Source organism: Lathyrus oleraceus, chromosome 1, assembly GCF_024323335.1.
Source record: "Lathyrus oleraceus cultivar Zhongwan6 chromosome 1, CAAS_Psat_ZW6_1.0, whole genome shotgun sequence".
In the NCBI taxonomy this organism is placed as follows: Eukaryota; Viridiplantae; Streptophyta; class Magnoliopsida; order Fabales; family Fabaceae; genus Lathyrus; species Lathyrus oleraceus.
Window position 1 is genome coordinate 401,348,020 of NC_066579.1, and position 23,164 is coordinate 401,371,183.

Below are 23,164 nucleotides of genomic sequence, written 5' to 3' on the forward strand. Positions count from 1 at the left end.
CCTGAATTTGGAGAAGAATCAAGAAACCTTCGCTTGGCATTATCTACTGATGGAATGAACCCACACGATATCCAGAGTATCTCACACAGTACATGGCCTGTGATTATTATGATTTATAACCTACCTCCACGGCTATGTATGAAGCGTAAGTACATGATGTTGGCTATGTTGATTTCTGGACCTAAACAACCAGGGAATGACATAGACGTGTACTTGAAGCCCTTAATCGAAGATTTAAAGATTTTGTGGGAGACCGGTGTGGAGGTTTATGATGGATATAGGAAAGAAAGTTTCAACTTGAGGGCGATGTTGTTTGGCACAATTAATGATTTTCCAGCATACGGAAATCTATCAGGGTATAGCATAAAAGGTCAATGTGCGTGTCCTATTTGTGAAGATAAAACAGATTGGAAGCGCTTGGAGTTTGGTCAGAAGAATGTCTTTCTCGGTCATCGGAGATTCTTAAATTCAAATCATCACTACCGTGGATGGAGAAAGGCGTTCAATGGAGAGACAGAACAAGACAGAGCTCCACCTATATTGACGGCTGATCAAATTTTTGAAAAGGTGAAAGATTTGGATACTCAGTTTGGCAAGCCTTTTGCCCAGACACTTGTCAAAAGTGGGTGGAAGAAGAGGTCAGTTTTTTTTGAATTGCCGTATTGGAAGTCCTTGTATGTGAGACATTTTCTTGATGTTATGCATATTGAAAAAAATGTATTTGAAAGTGTTATTGGCACGTTACTCAATATACAAGGAAAGTCTAAGGATGACCTTAAGGCAAGAAAGGACTTGATAGCGATGGGAATAAGAACTGAATTAGGACCCTTGAAGAAAGGAAAACGAACATATCTACCGCCTACTGCTTATACTCTATCTAGAAAGGAGAAAAAAACATTGTGTAAGTTTCTAAGTGAAGTTAAAGTTCCAGAAGGGTACTCTTCAGATATTAGAAGACTTGTGTCTATGAAAGACCTCAAGTTAAAGAGTTTAAAGACCCATGATTGCCATGTTATAATAGAACATTTTCTCCCAATAGGTATACGTTCTATTCTTCCAGAAAAAGTAAGAAGCTCTATAACTAAGTTGTGTTCTTTCTTCAAGTCAATTTGCAGTAAGGTGATCAATCCTGCGATCTTACCAATGTTGCAAAAAGAAATCGTTATTACTTTGTGTGAGCTTGAAATGTTTTTTCCTCCATCATTTTTTGACATAATGGTACATCTAGTTGTTCATCTTGTGAAAGAGACACAATTGTGTGGACCAGCTTATATGAGATGGATGTACCCTGTTGAACGTTATATGAAAATATTAAAAGGGTACGTGAAGAACCGAAGTCGACCAGAAGGTTGTATGGTTGAAAGATACATTGTTGAAGAAGCGATTGAATTTTGTACTGAATATTTGTCTAATGTTCAGTCAATCGGACTCCCCAAGTCTCAGCTTGTCGAAAAGAAAGAAGGAAAAAATCTAATTGGAAATAAAATCGTGGCAGTATCAAGGGTCGAACGGGATCAAGTGCATTTGTATGTTCTGCACAATGAGAATGAGGTTGAGCCGTATGTTGAAATTCACAAGGATGTTCTCCGAGGTTTAAATCCCAATAGAAATGAAAATTGGATAGTACGAGAGCACAATCGATGTTTTATACCTTGGTTTAAGGATCATATTTATTCAAAGTATTATTCAGATCCCGCTTCAATAACAGAAAGGTTGAGATGCTTAGCATATGGTCCAAGTTTCCATGTTTTTTCTTATAGCGCATACGCGATTAATGGATACACATTTTATACCAAAGAACAAGATGATAAAAGTACTATGCAGAATAGTGGTGTCACCGTGGTAGCTGAAGCAATGCACATATCAAGTGTGAAGGACTTAAACCCCAAATTTGCAAATCTGTCGTATTTTGGTGTTATCGAGCGCATTTGGGTGTTTGATTATGAGAAGTTTCAAATTCCTATATTTGGTTGCAAGTGGGTTGAAAATAATAACGGCATTCGAATGGATAAGTCAGGATTTTTGCAAGTGGATCTTAATAGGGTGGGATACAAAGATGAGTCTTTTATTCTAGCCTCTCAAGCTAGACAAGTGTTCTATGTCAATGATCCGAAAAGTACAAAATGGTCTATAGTTCTTTTTTCCAACAAAGTAATTGATGAAAACACTGGAGATCAAGGTGATATTGATGTTGAGATTGAATCGTTTACCAGAAATGATCAAGATGAGAATATTATATCAAATGATTCATATATTAGAAATGATCATAATGAGGGTATTTGGATCAATCCAACCGTCCGTGTTGTTAAGAGACATGTAGAACATATTCCAACCAAGAAAAGAAAGAGAACTTAGTGAAAAAGGTACATGTCAAATGATTTTAATTGTTTTCTTTATTACAGGTAAAATGGCTTTTATGATTTTAATTGTTTTTATATTTGTCATCTGATTTTAATTGTTTTCTTTATTACAGGTAAAATGGCTATTATGAAGTCAATCATTCGTGCAAGGGGCAAGGGATACTTGAAAGTATCAATTGATATTTGTTTAGATGGAGATGTTCCATTGTCGTCAAGCCTCATTCGCGTAGATGATGATGCTGGATATTTGAAAGTATCCCTCTACGACAATGGAACGTGTCCATCTAAACAAATATCAATTCTATCTTCAAAAGATAAGGGACCAAAAATATAAGGGGATTACGCAGCAAATCGAGTCAGTTGCATAAAAAAAAAAGGTATAAACACAATTATATGATATTTATGCATAGAAAATATTAATTCTTGATCTTATACTTCACCTAACTAATTTTATGATATTTTAGGTTCATGCTATTGATATTGAACAAAAAGAGGTTGTTGCTAAGAAGACTGCTGCTAGCAAAAAAAACATACATCTCAGAGATGCTTTTGCTACTTAGTTTTATTTCTTTTTAAGTTATGAATTGGTTGTATATTTAGAATCTTTAGAAGTTAAACGATTATATATCAGTGGATTGTTGTATATGTATGGATTGTTGTATATAAGGCTTGTTGAATGCAATGTGTGAAAAAGGGCTTCAAATTATACAGTTTTGGGTGTACTGCTTCAATATACAGGTTGTCTAAAATAAATAAAAAAATATAGCATTTTTAAAAAAAAAAAATTTAAATAACCACCCACTTTAGAGGGCGCTTTCCAAAATAAGCGCCCTCTAAACCCTTTAAATTTCCACTTTAGAGGGCGCTTTCCAGTAAAAGCGCCCTCTAAACCCTTAAAAGTTTCCACTTTAGAGGGAGCTTTCTTTAAAAAGCGCTCTCTAAAGTGGCCCTTAAAGGGCTTAAAGAGCCACTTTAGAGAGCGCTTTCACCAGGAAAAAAAGCCCTGTCTTTACCTATGCCAGCGCCAGATTAGAGGGCGCTTTAAAGCGCTGTTATAGGCCCAAAAAAGCGCTCTCTTTTCCCTTATTTGGCGTAGTGATTAGTTTTTTTGAAGAGACTAGTTAAATATGGTTTGATCTCATATAATATAAATGATTTCAAAAAATGTGAATTATTTGTTAAATCAAAGATGATAAAGAAACCTTTCAAAAATATTGAAAGAAATACAAATCTACTTGATCTTGTACATTCAGATTTGTGTGAATTTAATAACATGTTAACCCATGGGGGAAATAGATATTTTATTACCTTTATCGATGACTCTTATAGATACACAAATTTATATATTTTGAAGCATAAAGATGATGCTTTTAATACATTTAAAATCTACAAGGAAAGAGTGGAAAATCAATTAAGTAAAAGTATTAAATTCCTTAGGAGAGATAGGGGCGGTGAATATTTTTCTACTGAATTTGATGCATTTTATGAAGAGCATGGGATTATAAATGATTGTTCCACACCTCGCACGCCACGAAAAAATGGTATAGCCAATAGAAAGAATTGAACATATCAAGAGATGATGAATGTCATGTTAATGCATTCTGAATTACCAGTCAATTTTTGGGTTAAAGCCTAATCGTCTTCTTGCCACATAACTAACATAATTCCTTTAAAGAAACCCGATATTTATCCATATGAGGTATGGAAAGGCAAAGCACCAAATATTGGTTACTTTAGAGTGTGAGGGTGTGTGGCCTACTATAAAAACATGGATCCTAAAAGAACTAAATTGGGTCCTCGAGGGATAAAATATGCATTTATACGATATGCACCACACAGTAAAGCATATATACTTTTAAACTTAGAGACTAATGTAATTGTAGAATCCCGAGATGTAGAATTTTTTGAAAATCTAATTACTATGGATAAGGAATCAGAGTTTCCCGTAAATAAAGAATCTTGTGAAGAAGATTCTTCTCGTATTGTAGAAATACATCCTGGAAGTACTTCTCAAATTATTGAAACACTACCTGAGCCTAGGATAAGCAAGAGAATCCGAAAAATAAAGGCTCTAGGATCGAACAAAATCAATCCTCAACTTATTCCTTTTATCTAGTTGAAGGAAATTGTGAGAATTATGTTTGAAGTATTCCTATTATTCTTCACGTAGAGGATGATCCTAAAACCTATAGGGAAGAAGTGGCTTCAAGGGACTCTTCCTTTTGGAAGGACGCCATCCAAGATGAAATGGATTCAATTATGTTAAATCACACTTGGAAACTTGTTGACTTACCAAAGGGCTCAAGACCCATCGGATGCAAGTGGGTGTTTAAAAGGAAGTATCATAGTGATGGTACTCTAAACACTTATAAGGTCAGATTTGTAGCAAAGGGATTTAAACAAAAGGAAGGTGTTGATTACTTCGACACATATGCACTAGTGGCACGGACAACAACAATTAGAGTATTGTTTTCCTTAGCCTCTTTGAATGACCTTATAGTTCATCAAATGGATGTTAAGACAACATTCCTAAATAGAGATCTCGATGAGGAAATCTACATGAAACAACCAGAAGGCTATGTGCTCATTGGAAATGAACAAAAGATGTGTAAGCTTGTCAAATCCTTATATGGACTAAAACAAGCACCAAAACAATGGCATCAAAATTTTGACCCTGTCATACTTTCAAATGGCTTTATTCCTAATTCTTACGACAAGTGTTTATACACAAAGGTGCGCAAGGACATTGTAATATTACTTTGTCTATATATTGATGACATGTTGATAATTAACAATGATATGAATGAAATTTTAGAGACAAAGAGGTTCCTATCTTCCACTTTCAAGATGAAAGATGAAAGATCTTAGTCAATTTTTGTACATGATCATATAAAGCATGAACCTTCCACTTCAAGTGATAGATTGGTTACTATTCACAACATCCCTCAAGTTCAAATGAATGTTGATCAACCAATCATTGAGACTCCACAAGTTGTTGATAATCTAGTAGATCAAGTTGGTCATCAAAATGATGAACAATTAGTTGAACAATAAGATCCTTAAGAAATGTTGATCAAACATTAAGGAGGTCTACTAGGACAAGAAAATCAGCTATATTTGATGATTACAATGTGTATCTATAAGAATCTGAATATAACGTTGGAGCTGATAATGATCCTGAGAGCTTTAGACAAGCCATGAGTTGCAAAAGAGTCAAATTTATGGTATGATGCCATGAATGATGAAATGAATTCCATGAAAAACAACGACGTATGGGATCTTGTAGAGTTACCTAATGGGGCAAAGGCCATTGGTTGTAAGTGGGTTTTTAAAATCAAGAAAGATTCATTAGGTAACATTGAGAGATACAAGGCCAGACTCGTTGCTAAGGGATTTACTTAAAAGGAGGGAATCGATTACACATATACTTTTTCTCCTGTATCTAAGAAATATTTTCTTCGTGTCATCTTAGCATTAGTTGCACACTTTGATCTTGAGTTGCATAAAATGGATGTGAAAACAACCTTTCTTAATGGTGACTTAGAGGAGAATGTTTATATGAAACAACCTGAAGGTTTATCCTTTAATAATGGTGAGCATTTGGTTTGCAAGCTTAAGAAATCCATATATGGTTTAAAATAAGTCTCTCATCAATGGTATCTTAAGTTCCATGGAACAAAATCTTCATTTGAATTTGTTGAAATTCCCATGGATCAATGCATATACCAGAAGGTCAGTGGGAATTAGAAAAGGAAAAAAAAAAGAATTTTTAATGATGCTTTTGTAACAGTTTTTTTTAATAACAATAATTAATAATAATAAAAACCAATTTTATTGTGGTCCATGTGGAATTTTGGTTATGAAAAAAATATGTTTTTTATTGTTTTAATAAAAATTAATATCACAATTTAGATTGAGTGGTAATGGGTCTTAAGAACTTTAAATTCTTAATGGTAGAATCAAGCCTATAAATAGTCTTTGGTCCCCAAAGCTTTCTCTTATCACTTTCAGAAATACACCATCCATATTAGTGAGTAAGAGTTTGGAAGAATCAAAGAAAATTCATTCATATCACTCGAACAATGGTTGGAGGTAAATTTCAATTTCGATTTCCGCATATAGTTTATTGATCTTTTTATTATTTTGTTTTCAGGAATAAATGATCGATATAAATTTTGTTCTAACATTTGGTATCAAAGCTTTTAGCTGCCTCTGCCTTGTTTTATATTGGTTCTTCCATATTCGGTATTTTTATGATTTGTTATGTTTTGATTTCAAAGCGTTATGTTTCAAAACCTTTTTTAGAAATTTGTAATTAATTTAATTTTTAAAGATGAATAGTAATCGGAATGAACAGTAGTCAAAATGAACAGTAATATATATATATATATATATATATATATATATATATATATATATATGGAATTTTCAGTCTGACAGGGTTTTAAACCGCAACCTGGTTTTTTTCAATGCATGGCTGTTACCACTTGGCTGTTTGTTATTTCCGCATCTATCCTCGTTTTGTTCATATAAATATAATGTTATTTTACTGATTAATTGTGCCTTATATATTCATTTAATTTTGAATTAAATTTGTGCGTAAATTGAAATTGATTTATAATATTATTATAATTATTTTATTAAGCAATTGTATGTGAGATCTTGTTTGTTTATTTATTTAGTTTCGTTCTTTCATCTAATTGAGTTGTTATGTCCCGTGGTTGTTATAATTTTGATTAGTTTGGATTAACCACAACATCCTTTAAATTAATTGAGATTATTTCTAAAGTTTTAAGATCACATAAGTGATTGGACATGAAATTATAATTAATTTGATAGTATTGTCATAAAGTATTAATTTTTTGGATAGAAAAACAAATTATTTCATGCACATAAAGTATGAGGTTGTGTATGTTGTTTGAAAAATCTATCGCAAAATTAAATAAATCTTATTATATTAAAATTTGGTCCACAAGTAATTTTTATGTTGCAAGATTTATTTTATGGTATGTTTATATTGATAACACATACAATTTAGATAATATTTATGCCTCAAATTTTGACATAAAGGTTTTGTTAATTTTTAGCTTTTCAACCTGCTAATTTTTCTGATATCTGATGTGATATTCCCGAGCTCAGATGAGATAACTATAAGGTGTGGAAGGAAATAATTCTCCTCCATCTAGGATGGATGGACATCGATTATGCTATTAGGAAAGATGAACCACCTGCAATTATAGATGAAAGTACTCCAACTGCAATCGCACTATGAACGGTGGGAAAGATCCAACCGACTCAGTGTGGTGCTCATTAAGACTAAGGTCACAGGTGGAATACATGGTTCCGTCGATCAACATGAGAATGTCCGTGATTTGCTGAAAGTCATTGACGACCAGTTCCTCACGTCTGAAAGGCTTTGGCAAGCACTTTAATTATGAAATTTTCTTCCTACCGACTCACTAGTGTGAAAGGTGTGTGTGAGCACATAATGAAAATGCGTGATATTTCAGCTCAACTTAAGCAACTTAAGGTTGATATGTCTGAGTCTTTCCTGGTTCACTACATTTTGAACTCTCTTCCGTCTGAGTATGGGCCTTTCAAGATTTCCTACAATACACTTAAGGACAAATGGTAAACAAATGAGTTAATGACCATATGTGTTCGGGAGGAAGAAAAGCTTGTAATGGAACAAAGTGAGAGTGTATTTCTAACAAGCACCTACGGGAAGAACAAAGCTGTCAAAACTGACAAGTCTCAAGCCAAAGTGAAATTCAAAATACCACCGCAAGGTGATATCGAGAAAGAAACAAAGTGTTACTTCTGTAAAAAAGGGAGGACACATGAAGAAGGAATGCCTTGGATTCAAAGAATGGCTTGAGAATAAAGGTAACTTATTCTCATTTGTTTGTTATGAATCTAATATGACTGATGTTAATATTAACACCTGGTGGATTGATTATGGATCAACAATCCATACAACAAATTCCTTACAGGGTATGCAAAACCTAAGGAAGCCAGTGGGAAGTGAGCAGACTGTCCTATCAGGAAGCAGAATGGGCTAACATGTGGAAGCTATTGGAACTTGCAATTTAATTTTGAATAATGGTTTTGTTTTGAAATTAGAAAGGACCTTTTATGTACCAAGTTTCTCACGGAATTTGATTTCAGTTTCTAGACTTGTACCTTTTGGATATTCCTTTAAGTTTAAAGACACCTTGTTTGAATTATTTTATAATCTGGAATGTGTTAGGAATGGTATATTGTCTGATGGTCTTTATCGTATCAATTTACAAATCGAATCCATTTATTGTTCAATGCATGTTCAAACTGGTACTAAGAGGTGTAATGTTAATGAGAATTCTTCTATGTTATAGCATCGGAGATTAGGACACATATCCATAGAGAGAATTAAAATGTTAGTAAAAGATGGGGTACTTAATACCCTAGATTTTGCTGACTTTGAAACTTATTTTGGCTGCATTAAGGGAAAGCAAACCAACACGTCTAAGAAAGGTGCCAATAGGAGTTCAAGTATATTAAAAACAATTCATACAGACATTTGCTGTCCAGATATGGATGCACATGGTCACAAATATTTCATCACTTTCATAGATGATTACTCACGATATATGAATATTTATATGCTTAATAATAAATATGAAGCATTTGATGCCTTTAAAGTCTTTAAGGATGAAGTTGAGAACCACTGTGGAAAGCAAATAAAAATAGTGAGATCATATTGGGGTGGTGAATACTATGGTAGATACACTGAGAATGGACAAGCACCTGGTCCATTTGCTAAGTTTCTTAAAGAACATGAGATTGTTGCCCAATACAGTATGCCCGGTTCTCCGAACCAAAATGGTGTTGCAGAAAGAAGAAATTGAACATTATTGGACATGGTGCGGAGCATGCTTAGAAACTGTAATCTTCCTAAATCATTATGGAATGAAGCATTAAAGACGGCTGTGTATATTCTAAATCGGGTTCCATCCAAGTTTGTCCCAAAGATGTCATTTGAGTTATTTAAAGGATGGAAGTCGAGTTTATGACATATGCGCATTTGGGAATGTCCGTCTGAGGTGAGGATTTATAACCCACAAGAAAAGAAACTAGATCCGAGGACCATTAGTGGGCATTTCATTGGATATGCCGAAAGGTCTAAAGTTTGTAGATTTTATTGTCCATCTCATACAACTAGGATTGTGGAGTTAAGAAATGAAAATTTTATTTAAAATCATTTGATTAGTGGGAGCGATCAAATCAAAGATTCAATCTCTATGCATGATCATATAGAGCATGAACCTTCCATTTCAAGTGATAGATTGGTTACTATTCATAACATCCCTCAAGTTCAAATGGATGTTGATCAACCAATCATTGAGACTCCACAAGCTGCTGATAATCTAGTAGAGCAAGTTGGTCATCAAAATGATGAACAATTATTTGAACAACAAGGTCCATAAGAAAATGTTGACCAAACATTAAGGAGGTCTACTAGGACAAGAAAATCAACTATTTCTAATGATTACATTGTGTATCTACAAGAATCTGACTATAACGTTGGAACTGAGAATGATCCTGAGAGCTTTAGACAACCATGAGTTGCAAAGAGTCAAATTTTTGGTATGATGCCATGAATGATGAAATGAATTCCATGAAAAATAATGACGTATGAGATCTTGTAGAGTTACCTAATGGGGGAAAGGCCATTCGTTGTAAGTGGGCTTTTAAAACCAAGAAAGATTCATTAGGTAACATTGAATGATACAAGGCCAAACTCGTTGCTAAGGGATTTACTCAAAAAGAGGGAATCGATTACATGGATACTTTTGATCATGTATCTAAGAAAGATTCTCTTCGTGTCATCTTAGCATTAGTTGCACACTTTGACCTTGAGTTGCATCAAATGGATATGAAAACAACCTTTCTTAATGGTGATTTAGAGGAGAAGGTTTATATGAAACAACCTGAAGGTTTCTCCTCTAATAATGGTGAGCATTTGGTTTGCAAGCTTAAGAAATCCATATATGGTTTAAAACAAGCCTCTCGTCAATGATATCTTAAATTCTATGAAACAATATCTTCATTTAGATTTGTTGAAAATCCCATGGACCAATGCATATACCAGAATGTCAGTGGGAGTAAAATTTGTCTCTTCATTTTGTATGTGGATGATATACTACTTGCAACCAATAACACGTGTTTGCTACATGAGGTGAAACAATTCCTCTCTAAGAACTTTGATATGAAGGATATGGGTGAGGCGTCTTATATCATTAGCATTAAGATCCATAGAGATATACCTTAAGGAATTTTGGGCATATCACAAGAAAGCTACATCAACAAAGTTTTGGAGAGATTTCGAATGAAGGATTGTTCACCAAGTGTTGTCCCCATTATCAAGGGTGGTAAATTTAATTTAAACCAATGCCCTAAGAATGATTTTGAGCGGGAACAAATCAAGAACGTTCCATATGCTTCTGTTGTTGGAAGTCTTATGTATGCTCAAGTATGCACAAGGCCCGATATTGCATTTGTTGTGGGAATCTTGGGAAGATATCAGAGTAATCCAGGTATGGACCACTGGAAAGCTGCAAAGAAGGTGTTGAGATACCTTAAAGGAACAAAATATTATATGCTTATGTATAGGAAGACAGACAATCTAGAAGTGGTCGACTATTAAGATTCCGACTTTGCAGGTTGTGTTGATTCTCGCAAATCAAATCAAGATACATTTTTATGATGACCGATGAAGCTGTTTCATGGAGAAGTACTAAGCAAAGTTTAGTTGCTACTTTTACTATGGAAGTCGAGTTTGTCTCCTGTTTTGAGGCTACTTCTCATGGTGTATGGCTTAAGAGTTTTATTTCTGGACTTAGAATCATGGATTCTATCTCTGAACCTCTGAAGATTTTTTGCGATAATTCAGTTGCTGTCTTTATGGCTAAGAACAATAAAAGTGGAAGTCGAAGCAAACACATCGACATAAAATATTTAGCCATAAGAGAAAGAGTTAAAGATAAAATAGTAGTTATTAATCACATTAGTACTGATTTAATGACCGCTGATCCTTTGACTAAGGGCATGTCACCAATAAAATTCAGGGATCATGTAGAGAACATGAGACTTGGGTCCACCTTATGATTGTATACATACCGTTTATTAATAGAACTCTTATATTACGATGTTTTCTCATTTTCATGCGCATATCAGTTTGAGAAAATTTGTTACATTTGGACCAAGAGTTAACATTGATTTATTTATCAAGTTTAGTTACCACATTATATATATATATATATATATATATATATATATATATATATATATATATATATATATATATATATATATATATATATATATATAGGTTAAAGGTAGTGTGTAAAAAATATTACACTGACACCCAATCAAAACATTTTATATTGCCAAATCATAACAGTATTTTAAAAATAAAAGTGTAATGTGGTGGGATACACGGGTCTCATTGGTTGACAGTTACACTGTCAATGCATATTCCTTTTTCTCATATATATATATATATATATATATATATATATATATATATATATATATATATATATATATATATATATATATATATATATATATATATATATATATATATATATATATATATATATATATATATATATATATATATATATATATATATATATATATATATATATATATATATATATAATTAGATAGTAGTAGTAAAGTTATGTAACAAATTTAACCAAACTATCAAACTCTAATAAAAAATTTCACAGAATAACTCATATAAACAAAAACATATGAATTTTCCATACTCTTGATTCTTTGCATTTATTGAAACCTTTCTTTTTAAATTGACTAGTTTAAAATAGAAAACCAAAAAGCTTTAACTTTAGTTATAATATTTTTGAGCAAATACTCTATGCATCAATGTGAGTTTATTCAACACTTACTAGATGTCACAAAAGTGGCTGCTTGTTATCTTCTATAGTAATTAACTACTAATAACACTTAGAAGGAACTAATTACAATAACTAAAGATATTCTAGTAATTGACCTTATTATGATGAAAAATACCATAAAGAAAATGACACTCTTTCCGCGCAAAATTAATGAATATCATATTTCTTAATTTTATTATGGAGTTGTTATACTTTTCATAAAGAGAAGGTTTAAGAAGATGATAAATATAAAAATAGTGTAGATTTCTTTTTGTATAAAATAATCTTATGTTTCATAATAAAAAATTATTATATGTGAGTCTCACTCTGGTTTGTTTTACTCTGAGGTAGCACTCATTTGATGCGTAAAAAGATAGTGCAAGGATGCATTTGAAGATGTATTTCTAAATTCTAAGAAGTATTTTGGATTTTCCATAGGGTGGGATAAGAAATTCCCTTAAAATTTATTCCCATAGCAATTCAAGAAAAATAATTTTTGACTTTCTATATAACTTATGATTAGATAGTAGTAGTAAAGTTATGTAACAAATTCAACCAAACTATCAAACTCAAATAAAAATATTCAGAGACTAACCCATATAAACAAAAGCATATGAATTTTCCATACTCTTGATTCTTTGCATTTATTGAAACTTTTCTTTTTAAATTGACTAGTTTAAAATAGAAAATCAAAAAGTTTTAACTTTAGTTATAATATTTCTGAGCAAATACTCTATGCATCGATGTGAGTTTATTCAACACTTACTAGATGTCATAAAAATGACTGCTTATTATCTTCTATAGTAATTAACTACTTATAACACTTAGAATGAATAATCAAAGAGAGTTCATTCGTATCACTGCAATAATGATTGAAAATAAATTTTAATTTTAATTTCCACATATAATTTATTAATCTTGTTATTCTTTTATTATCAGAAATAAAGTATCGATATAAATTTTATGCTAAAATTATTGACTAAAAAGGGAAGCCACTTTATAAATGTGGCTAAATTAGAAAGATTCCACCCAGACTAAAAGTTGCAGTACCTTTACAATCCCATGTACAATGGGAAAACTTAATATGGGAAAGTCACTATGTGACTCAAGGGCTAATATCAATTTGTTATTTGACGATGAAAAACTTATCCTGTTGAAATACTAAACTTATAAAGATGTCATTGACACTAACTAACCTGTTGTATATCCTTATGGTGTAATATAAGACATGTTACTGAAATTCAACAATTTTGTGTTCGTAGATGGTTTTAAGACCTTTGACATGGAGGATGATTCTGAGGTACCCATCCTTATAGGGATGTCATTTTTAAATATTGGACTAGCTTTTGTGGATATGGAGATGACTGAATTTATGTTGAGGTTCAAGATGAACAAGTGATCAATAATGTCTTTTGACTATGAATAATTAAAATGAGAACACTTAATGTTTTAAGATTGATTTGATTGAATAACTACTTGATGATAAAAACAATGTTAAATAACATCTCTACCATTATAAAAGGTCCTTGCAAACTCTATTTTAGAAATTAATTAAGCACTTGATGATGAAGAGAAAGATTGTGGGAGAAATATTGAAGCCTTACAAATTAAAAATATAAGAATTAAATGGGTTGATATCAATAGAGGTGCAAACGCCAAATCCCTAAATAAAGAAGGGAGTAAAAAAACGGGTAATCCTAGAATTAAAAGAGCTCCCATCTCACTTAAAGTAAGTGTTCTTGAGAAAAGATTCCATTATTAGAAACTCCTTAACCATTTTGGAAGATGGGGAAGCTTACGAGGGTCTTAAGCGAGAATACTAGTTCACTTGGGTGGAAAATTTCATACTTGAATGGTATAAGCCCAACTTATTGCATGATAAATCAATTGTCTAGCCACAACGAAGAGTGAATCTAACAACAAAAGAGGTGGTAAAGAAATAAGATTTTACGTTACTTGAAGCAAGAATGATCTATTCCATTTCTCACATGTAGTTCCAAAAAAAAGTGATATGATTGTTGTTAGAAACTAGAAGAATGAGTTATACCAATTCGTACTATTATCAAGGGAGGATGTGCAATAATTAGAGGAGGATGAACCAAGTTACAATGAAGGATCATTTTCCTTTACAATTCATATTGTTAAAATTTTATACGTTATTAAAAATCTCACATTTAAATATTAAATTGTGGATATTTTGATTTCACTCATTCATATAGGTAATGGGAGATTTTAATTACTCACACTTGCATCAAATAGAATTGGAAAAATTCAAATCCTTACATTGGTTAGAGATAGAATCTTAAAAAAGTTTATATAAAATGATACTGTATCTATCATCTTACAAACCGGTTTTATAAGGATGTATGAGATCAAACATTTAGAAAACTTTAATTTGAAACAAAGTCTTAAATTTTTAAACTTATTTGGTTTAATATTGAGTATGTTATTATATATTATTTTTAAATTATCTTTTTCTATTTATTTATTTTACCATCTCTATTATTATGATTAATCATATATTATTTACATATAATATATAATATAATATAGTATAATTAAAAGTAAATATACTATCTTACTTTTTAACCATGCTTTCATCTTTTTTTTTAAAAACTAAAATTGGTTAAAAGTTAATATTCTTTCATGATATATTTTGTGTAGAAAATTCCACACCCATTGAATAACATTTTATTTTCTCATACAAAAAACAATAGATATTTTGCCCTTGCTATGTATGCGAACATTAGCTCCAATACAAAACAGATACCATTGTCATCCATTACGAGTCCAATCTACTTTTATTTTATTGTTCACTCTTTAATATTTAGAATATTGCACTTGACAAATGGAAGTGTTTGGATGTTTATAAGGTAAGTTAATTAATCCATTATTACCTATTGGCGGCATTCACATTAAATTATATATTTTATTTCCACTTCCGAAGATGACCCGTTCAAATTCCATATACAAACTCAATATAAATAGGCATTAATACAATGCAAATATCCATCCACAATCAACAACAATTGCTAGTAGAAAGTCCTGTCTAAAACATCTACAAGAGCTTTCAAGTTTAACGTTGCTATCAAATGGCTAATCTCTCATTTTTGCTATCACTTTTAGCTCTTTCGCTTTCAGTTGTCTTTGCTGCTGATCCAAGTACTCTACTAGATTTTTGTGTGACAGCTCCAATAAGCCAAGGTAGTTCTGTATGCAAGGATCCTAAACATGTTGATGCAAATGACTTCTTCTTTAGTGGACTTCACATAGCAGGAAATACTACTAATCCTGCTGGGTCTAAAGTAACTCCAGTCTTTGCATCTCAGCTACCAGGATTGAACACACTCGGAATCTCCTTGGCTCGTATCGATATTGCACCATGGGGAGTTAACCCTCCTCATTCACATCCTCGTGCTACCGAAATATTGACCGTTCTTGAAGGTACATTAGAAGTTGGATTCATCACTTCCAACCCGGAAAATCGTCACTTTACAAAAGTTCTACAAAAGGGAGATGTGTTTGTGTTTCCCATAGGACTCATTCACTATCAAAGAAATATTGGATATGGTAATGCTGTTGCCATTGCAGCTCTTAGTAGTCAAAATCCAGGAGCTATCACTATTGGAAATGCAGTGTTTGGGGCTACACCTGAGATATCTAGTGGAGTGCTCTCGAAGGCTTTTCTTTTGGACAAGAGTACCGTCAATTATTTGCAGACGAAGTTTTAGAATATTGGGAGGAAATTCCATTATGTTGCTTCATCTAGTTTTACATTTTGCCCATGTGTTACAATGATTTGTGGTGTGTATTTCATGTTTTTTTTTAGTTGAATTATTTGTTGATTTTCTTTTTACCTATTGGTATTATTATTGATGAACTTTTTTTTTATAAGTCTACTAAATTTTCATTAAAAAAATCTATGCAATGGTCTATCTAGTGTTATTCAATTAAGTTTATTCCAATACTTTTAAATTGATTTATGTTTATCTCAATACTTTTTAAATTGAATTATTCGTTGGTCATTGTATTTTAAAACTTGATCAAAATCTATATGTTTTCGAGAAGTCTAATATGTGTTGATCATATTAGTGCGTTCAGTTTATTTTACGTTCGATTTTTATTCAATTTTTATCCTATTTTTTTGTATTTTTGTCAAATTGATTAATAGAATTAATTTGAATTAATTGTGTTTTTAAAATTCGATTTTATTTTGTATATTAATTTTATTTTAATTAATGAACTTTTGATTTTATATTTTTTTAACCAAGTTTTTTATTTAAGAGTAAAAAAAAATATCTCCTTCCTCCATTTTGGGGCCACGCGGACCACACAAAGGAAAGAGAGAAGCCACATGATTTTTCTCCACGCGGCTTCTTGTGGGTGGTGGGCTGCTGAAAGTGAAAAAAAAAACAAAAAAACACATCGTCATGCTCTCCTTCGCACTCTAGATGACAAGTGATATTTGTGTCGCTAGGATCATGACCAGTTAACTCCCAATATGTTTGAACAAAGTGACTAATACATTCCCTCCTTGGACGAGCAACCTTTATTTATGCCTCGGTCAAGACAGGAGGATGCATCGGCCTCTCTACAAGGTTTTCATCTGGATTTAACAAGGAGTCGAGATTCTGAAGTATTCATGGATAAAGCTTCATCTGACAGAGATTCTCCAGACGAATCCTCTATCTCCGAATCATCACTCAAAAGTGATGATTCTTAATTCATAACCCCCACTAACAGAGGGGAAGGAATGCAACTTAAACTCCATTCACCTTTTCGAAGATGAAGAAACACTACCCTCCGAGTCAGTCTCGACGATAATAGGGTTATCACTCATCGTAATGAAAAACGCGAGAAAAATTTGAGTAAAGTTAAGGAGAAGAGAATGTACCTTCAAATATGAGGGAAAAGGCTCTCAAATGAGAAAGGAAGCTGAAAAATTGAAGCTTTAGCACTTCAAATTTATGAACGTGGAACAACAGTTACTTTGAGAGGTAAGTTCTCTCAAACAAGAAGGAAGACTCAAAGAGACAAAGGAAACTCAGTCCGCGAGAAGGCTAAAAATGTTCTCCATGTTCTTTCTCTCAATCCTTATATATGTTCAAAGGCAAACGAACGGATTGGATCGAAAGTAGGAAATAAAGATAGATCGATGGTCATATTTCATTCGGGGAAGGAAACCACACTAAAGTGTACTTGAGTTCACAAAAAGTTGAGTCGTGTTACCCCATGCCTTTTCAAGTCACATGTTAAAGAAAAATGGAGAAACGTTTTAATGATGTGACTACATTTAATTCCCAAACTCATATCACGCTATGTCAAAACCAAAGAGGCGTAAGCCAACCGACACCTAGCTAAAATTCTTTTGAGGTTAACCACTATTAGTGATATAGTCCCCCGACATCAAACATGATCAACGAGTCTTGTGGGCAATTGTTATGTGCCCGCCAAAGACCAGGGACTTGTTGCTCCGCTTTGTCCAGAGGCCTAATAGCACTTTGGCCTTTACCTAACCTACTTCTCCAGGCCCAAGGTATAAATACCTTCGTAAAGGATTCTAAGGTACATAATATATGATATAAGTTTCACTACTATCTATCTTGAATCCTAAATTAACTTGAGCGTTGAAGTGTTAATCATGCAGGTACCCCTCCCCCCTTAGGTCCACCGTATCAGAGATATCAACATCGTTAACGACATTGTATCAAACTCGATACCGCTAGTTCAAGAAGCACTATGAACACAACCTTCGATCCATGGTGTCCTACCAAGTTAATGCATTGGAAGCTCTATTCCGTTGTAGTTTTCACAATTATCATCATTTCTGGTTCCACAACAGAATATTCATCATGTTGAGTTGTCTGATGAGGGAAGTGACATTGAACTCCATATCTATATTTTCTCACCTATCTTTTTTGAAAGCTTTGGATATTCTTTTTGCCCCCTTCATGCCAACATTGATGGTGACTAGTTCCTCATGTAGGTTGTGGTATTTAAGTTTGAGATGGACCGGTGAGCAATAGGGTCTAACGTGGCTGCAAAAAGGTCGTCTCAAGATGAAATTGTATACACTCCTGCAAGGAACAACAAGAAATTGAGATTTTACTGCTCAAATATCTTCTTTGATGCCAACGGGAACTATTAGATCCAGATATCCTTAGGGAAGGGTTGTAGTCCCCTTTAATTCTTTGAGGTCCAGGCCTTTGCATGCCATCAATTTGCTTCAATCTAGGCCAATTTTCTCGAATATCTCCGAGTACATGATGTCACTAGAACTGCCACCATCGATGAGAATCTAAGACACGCCAAATTTCCCATTTGTGGCGATGATTATGAGGGGAACAATCTAATTCAGAATGCCTACGATTTTTTCTGAGTCTCGGAATCCCAGCCTAGGACGACCAGGAATTTTTACAGACGTATTCCCTTCTTTATAATAGACAACCATCATTTCTGTGATTTTATTTTCATCGTTCCTTTGGATGGGAGATTTGTCTGAGGGTTCTCTCATGGAATGGCTGCAATATACAGGCATTTTCCTTTGTTGGCCTCCTTGTTCTCATCGTTTGTCCTAGATGTGATAGTCTTTGTAGGAGATTCACCTCTAGGAGATTCTTCTTTGTCTTGTTTGCCTCACTTTACGTATTTAGTCGGTCGACCTCTCTTTACCAGTTCCTTGATGGCTTCTTTTATCTAGATGCACTAATTGGTGTTATGACCATGTTTTTCTTGGAATCATTAGTATTTTGATATGTCTGTTTGGGATGTCTCCCTAACGTGATAAATGGGTCAGATTCCCGCCTTCTGAAATTTAGTGTTCACATATTCTTGATAGATTCTCTCACGAGAGACCATCATTGGGGTATATATGTCACACTTCCATTGCATTTTCCAGCCAAAGTCATCTTGACATCGGTGAAGTTATTTTCCGAATGGGCGACTAGAGTGAGACTCGCTAGACTCGGGGTTATCAAAACGTGTAGTCAAATTTTCTTCCAAAATCGCAAAAGTTTCAACGATGGTCAACATCTTTTGGACATATTTGACCTCCCTTTTCCATAACTTTTTCCAGAAAGATGGTCGCTCAAAAGATCTTTCTCAAAGATCCAACATTGCAGGCCTTCTTGAGCCCCGTCTACTTTAATTGAGACTTGAGTGAACTGATCGATATACGACCGCAAGCTTTCCTTTTTCCTTTGAATGATCCCTGTTAGAGAAGCCTCAGTAATATGACGTCGCTTTTAAGCTGTAAATTGCACTGAAAACCTCTTACATGTTCAACCTAGGTATCAATGCATCTATCAAGTAGGTTGTTGAACCATAATCGGGCTAGTCCGACCAACGTTAAAGCGAACAATTTTCATTTAGAAGCGTCGTCGACGCTAAAGTAACTTAATCGTTTGTCTAATAGTTGCACATGTTCATCAAGATCTCCCTTTTCCACATATTGGTTAGTTTGGGTGGCTTCTCCATAAACATTAGGATCTTACTTTCCAAGATTTGTACCAACAACGAGTGCTTTACTTGTACCCTATCCGGGTATATTTTTTTGCTTGAACCGGGGTCGGAGAATAACATATTTGGTCTCCTTCGGGACATGGAGAGAGAGTTTGTTGCTTTTTACTTCTGCACGGATCCTTTGAGCACGCATACTCATCTCCCTTTGTCCCAACTAGTTATCGGATTATAACACGGGCAATCCTTGAAGTTTCTTCTTGAATTGTATTCTCGTGGGAAAGAGCATTATTAAGGATCTCTTTAAGGTATTGAAGCCTTTCTTCAATAACATTTGAGTTTTGTTATCGTTGGAAACTCGTTGGCGCCTTGTATGCCGATATTTTCTTGTAGTGTGTTAAAGCAAGGTAACATTTGTCCAGAACTGATCTAGCCACTTGGGAAGCTCGAATTGGATTTGGATACACTACGCCAAATAAGGGAAAAGAGGGCGCTTATTTTGGCCTATAACAGCGCTTTTAAGCGCCCTCTAAAGTGGCGCTGGCATAGGTAAAGACAGCGCTTTGTTTTCCTGGAGAAAGCGCTGTCTAAAGTGGCCACATTATAGTGCGCTTTCAGAAAAAAGCGCCCTCTGAAGTGGTCCATAAAGGGACACCTTAGAGGGCGCTTTCTGGAAAAAGCGCCCTCTAAAGTTGTCAATGTAAAGTGCTTAGAGGGCGCTTTCTGGAAAAAGCGCCCTCTAAAGTTGTCAATGTAAAGTGTTTAGAGGGCGCTTTCAGGAAAAAGCGCCCTCTAAAGTTGTCAATGTAAAGTGTTTAGAGGGCGCTTTCAGGAAAAAGCGCCCTCTAAAGTTGTCAATGTAAAGTGTTTAGAGGGCGCTTTCAGGAAAAAGCGCCCTCTAAAGTGTTAGTTATTTTAAAAAATTTTGTTTGAAAAACAGTGGATATTTAATTGGTAACCTGTTCGCATGCTGCAAAAGTGTAAAATTCATATTGATTTCATCCTTTAATCCAATGTTATACACCATTAATCCATTGATATATACAACATGAATCCATTTATATACAACATTAATCCTCCATATATACAACATTAATATATGATTCTTTGATCAACAATATACAACAACATATTCATGATTTAGTAAAAGTACAACAACAATATACACTATTAGTCTCGAAAGATCCATAGCAACCAACACCCAGTGACCACTGTATCCAAAAGCTGTCTAGTAGTTCTAACCAATACTAAACAAAATAACGCCCATCCACCCATGATGAATAATAGCAAGTGTGCATAATAGGCAGGAGGAACTGCATACAAGATAACATTTTTGTTAAACTAAAGTTTTGTATAGCCTAAAACAAAAACAAGCAAAGGGAATCGAGTAACAAACCTATTGAGACAGATCGAGTACACCTCGCATAACTGAAAGGAAAAAAATAGTATCAGAAGGCTTCTAAAATTAAATGAAAACAGTACAAGTTTAGAAAACATTAATTAAGATTAAAAAAGCAAATCATATCATTACGTGTAGCACAAGTTATTGGTCAAACTCTGTAGCTGGTCTGCAGTGAATTTATTTTCATCATACAGCACATGATAATGCGTTGGTCGACTAGTCCCCTGCAAAAAGAACACGTCCAAATGCAAATAACACAGAACTGTCAAAAGGCGATTGAGCAACAAATAGTAAACAATGGCATAAAGTTAAATGACATAGCTAATATTACCTGAATTCCTGCATGGCTGTTAAGGTAAAAATCAAATTCCCTAGGGTGACAAATGCTGGTGTCTACCACGGTTCCTTTGACAATTTAGAACAACAAAATCAGCAAAAAGTGATAAATTCAAATGATAATATATACCAGCTGCATTGAGAAATATATTGAAAAAACCTGGCATAATATTTCCACTTCTATCGGTCTCTTTGGGGTTGACAGGAAAGAGACGGGTGTGATGTCTCTTTTGGACCACTACAAAAGTAACTTTAGGTAGATACCCATCCTCTATTGAGACACAAGCCTGATGAAAAAAAATTAGTTGGTCTTCAGCACTCCAATGTACTTCAAATTTTACACCCTTGTCTCTTGCACGAATGATTGACTTCATAATAGCCATTTTACCTGTAATAAAGAAAACAATTAAAATCAGATGACAAATGTAAAAACAATTAAAATCATAAAAGTCATTTTACCTGTAATAAAGAAAACAATTAAAATCATTTGACCTGTACCTTTTTCACTAAGTTCTCTTTCTTTTCTTGGTTGGAATATGTTCTACATGTCTCTTAACAACACGGACGGTTGGATTGATCCAAATACCCTCATTATGATCATTTCTAATATATGAATCATTTGATATAATATTCTCATCTTGATCATTTCTGGTAAACGATTCAATCTCAACATTAATATCACCTTGATCTCCAGTGTTTTCATCAATTACTTTGTTGGAAAAAAGAACTATAGACATTTCGTACTTTTCGGATCATTGACATAGAACACTTGTCTAGCTTGAGAGGCTAGAATAAAAGACTCATCTTTGTATCCCACCCTATTAAGATCCACTTGCAAAAATCCTGACTTATCCATTCGAATGCCGTTATTATTTTCAACCCACTTGCAACCAAATATAGGAATCTGAAACTTCTCATAATCAAACACCCAAATGCGCTCGATAACACCAAAATACGACAGATTTGCAAATTTGGGGTTTAAGTCCTTCACACTTGATATGTGCATTGCTTCAGCTACCACGGTGACACCACTATTCTGCATAGTACTTTTATCATCTTGTTCTTTGGTATAAAATATGTATCCATTAATCGCGTATGCGCTATAAGAAAAAACATGGAAACTTGGACCATATGCTAAGCATCTCAACCTTTCTGTTATTGAAGCGGGATCTGAATAATACTTTGAATAAATATGATCCTTAAACCAAGGTATAAAACATCGATTGTGCTCTCGTACTATCCAATTTTCATTTCTATTGGGATTTAAACCTCGGAGAACATCCTTGTGAATTTCAACATACGGCTCAACCTCATTCTCATTGTGCAGAACATACAAATGCACTTGATCCCGTTCGACCCTTGATACTGCCACGATTTTATTTCCAATTAGATTTTTTCCTTCTTTCTTTTCGACAAGCTAAGACTTGGGGAGTCCGATTGACTGAACATTAGACAAATATTCAGTACAAAACTCAATCGCTTCTTCAACAATGTATCTTTCAACCATACAACCTTCTGGTCGACTTCGGTTCTTCACGTACCCTTTTAATATTTTCATATAACGTTCAACAGGGTACATCCATCTCATATAAGCTGGTCCACACAATTGTGTCTCTTTCACAAGATGAACAACTAGATGTACCATTATGTCAAAAAATGATGGAGGA

At 33.7% G+C, this 23,164-nt stretch overlaps 1 protein-coding gene across 1 annotated transcript; it reads left to right on the forward strand.

The window, feature by feature from the left end:
• The first annotated feature begins 15,393 nt into the window (after positions 1-15,393).
• On the forward strand, positions 15,394-16,032 carry LOC127075132 (putative germin-like protein 2-1). Its single transcript, XM_051016582.1, has one exon. It carries the CDS (start codon positions 15,394-15,396, stop codon positions 16,030-16,032), a length of 639 nt encoding a protein of 212 aa, XP_050872539.1.
• The last annotated feature ends 7,132 nt before the right edge of the window (positions 16,033-23,164 follow it).